The sequence below is a fragment of the Dipodomys ordii genome, unplaced genomic scaffold, assembly GCF_000151885.1.
Source record: "Dipodomys ordii isolate 6190 unplaced genomic scaffold, Dord_2.0 Scaffold71, whole genome shotgun sequence".
NCBI lineage: Eukaryota > Metazoa > Chordata > Mammalia > Rodentia > Heteromyidae > Dipodomys > Dipodomys ordii.
Window position 1 is genome coordinate 4,413,170 of NW_012267287.1, and position 456 is coordinate 4,413,625.

The 456-nt window shown below is 71.7% G+C and overlaps 1 protein-coding gene across 1 annotated transcript in view; it reads right to left on the reverse strand.

Moving 5' to 3' along the window:
• LOC105991306 (neuron-specific protein family member 1) overlaps positions 1–402 on the reverse strand; it is a 13,412-nt gene extending 13,010 nt beyond the window's left edge. Inside the window, exon 1 of the mRNA XM_013023916.1 lies at positions 247–402. Coding sequence (XP_012879370.1) covers positions 247–375 — 129 coding nt within the window. The 5' untranslated portion in view covers positions 376–402. The remainder of the gene's footprint in view (positions 1–246) is intronic.
• Positions 403–456: the final 54 nt, after the last annotated feature.

The following is a 456-nucleotide window of genomic DNA, read 5'->3' on the forward strand; positions in this document are numbered from 1 at the left end:
CCGGCCTCGGCCCAGACCCAGGAGCCCCTGGCAGCAGCGACGGGAGGGGCGGGGCCCCGAGGCGCCCAAAAGACTCCCGCAAAAACATAATCAAGAGGGGCCGAGTCCCCGGCTCAGGACGAAGCTGTCCAGGCCGAGCGCGTGCGGACCCCGCGCGCGCCCCCGGCCGCCCGCACGCTGCGTTCCTTTGTTGCGGCCACCACCGCCTGGGATGCCGGGGTGCGGGTGCGCGCGGGGGGCGCTCACCTTATCCGGGGGCGGGAACTGCAGCTGATTGACATCGAGGGGCGTCATGAGGGGGATGGTGTCGAAGCCATCCTCCAGCAGCGGCTGCTTGGTGCCTTTCTCCGCGAAATTGTTCCCCAACTTCACCATGATTTCCGCGAGACCCGAGGCTGCCGCCTGCGCGGGGAGAGCGGGGCGGGAGTCGGCGGGGAGCCGGAGCGCGGGGGGCGG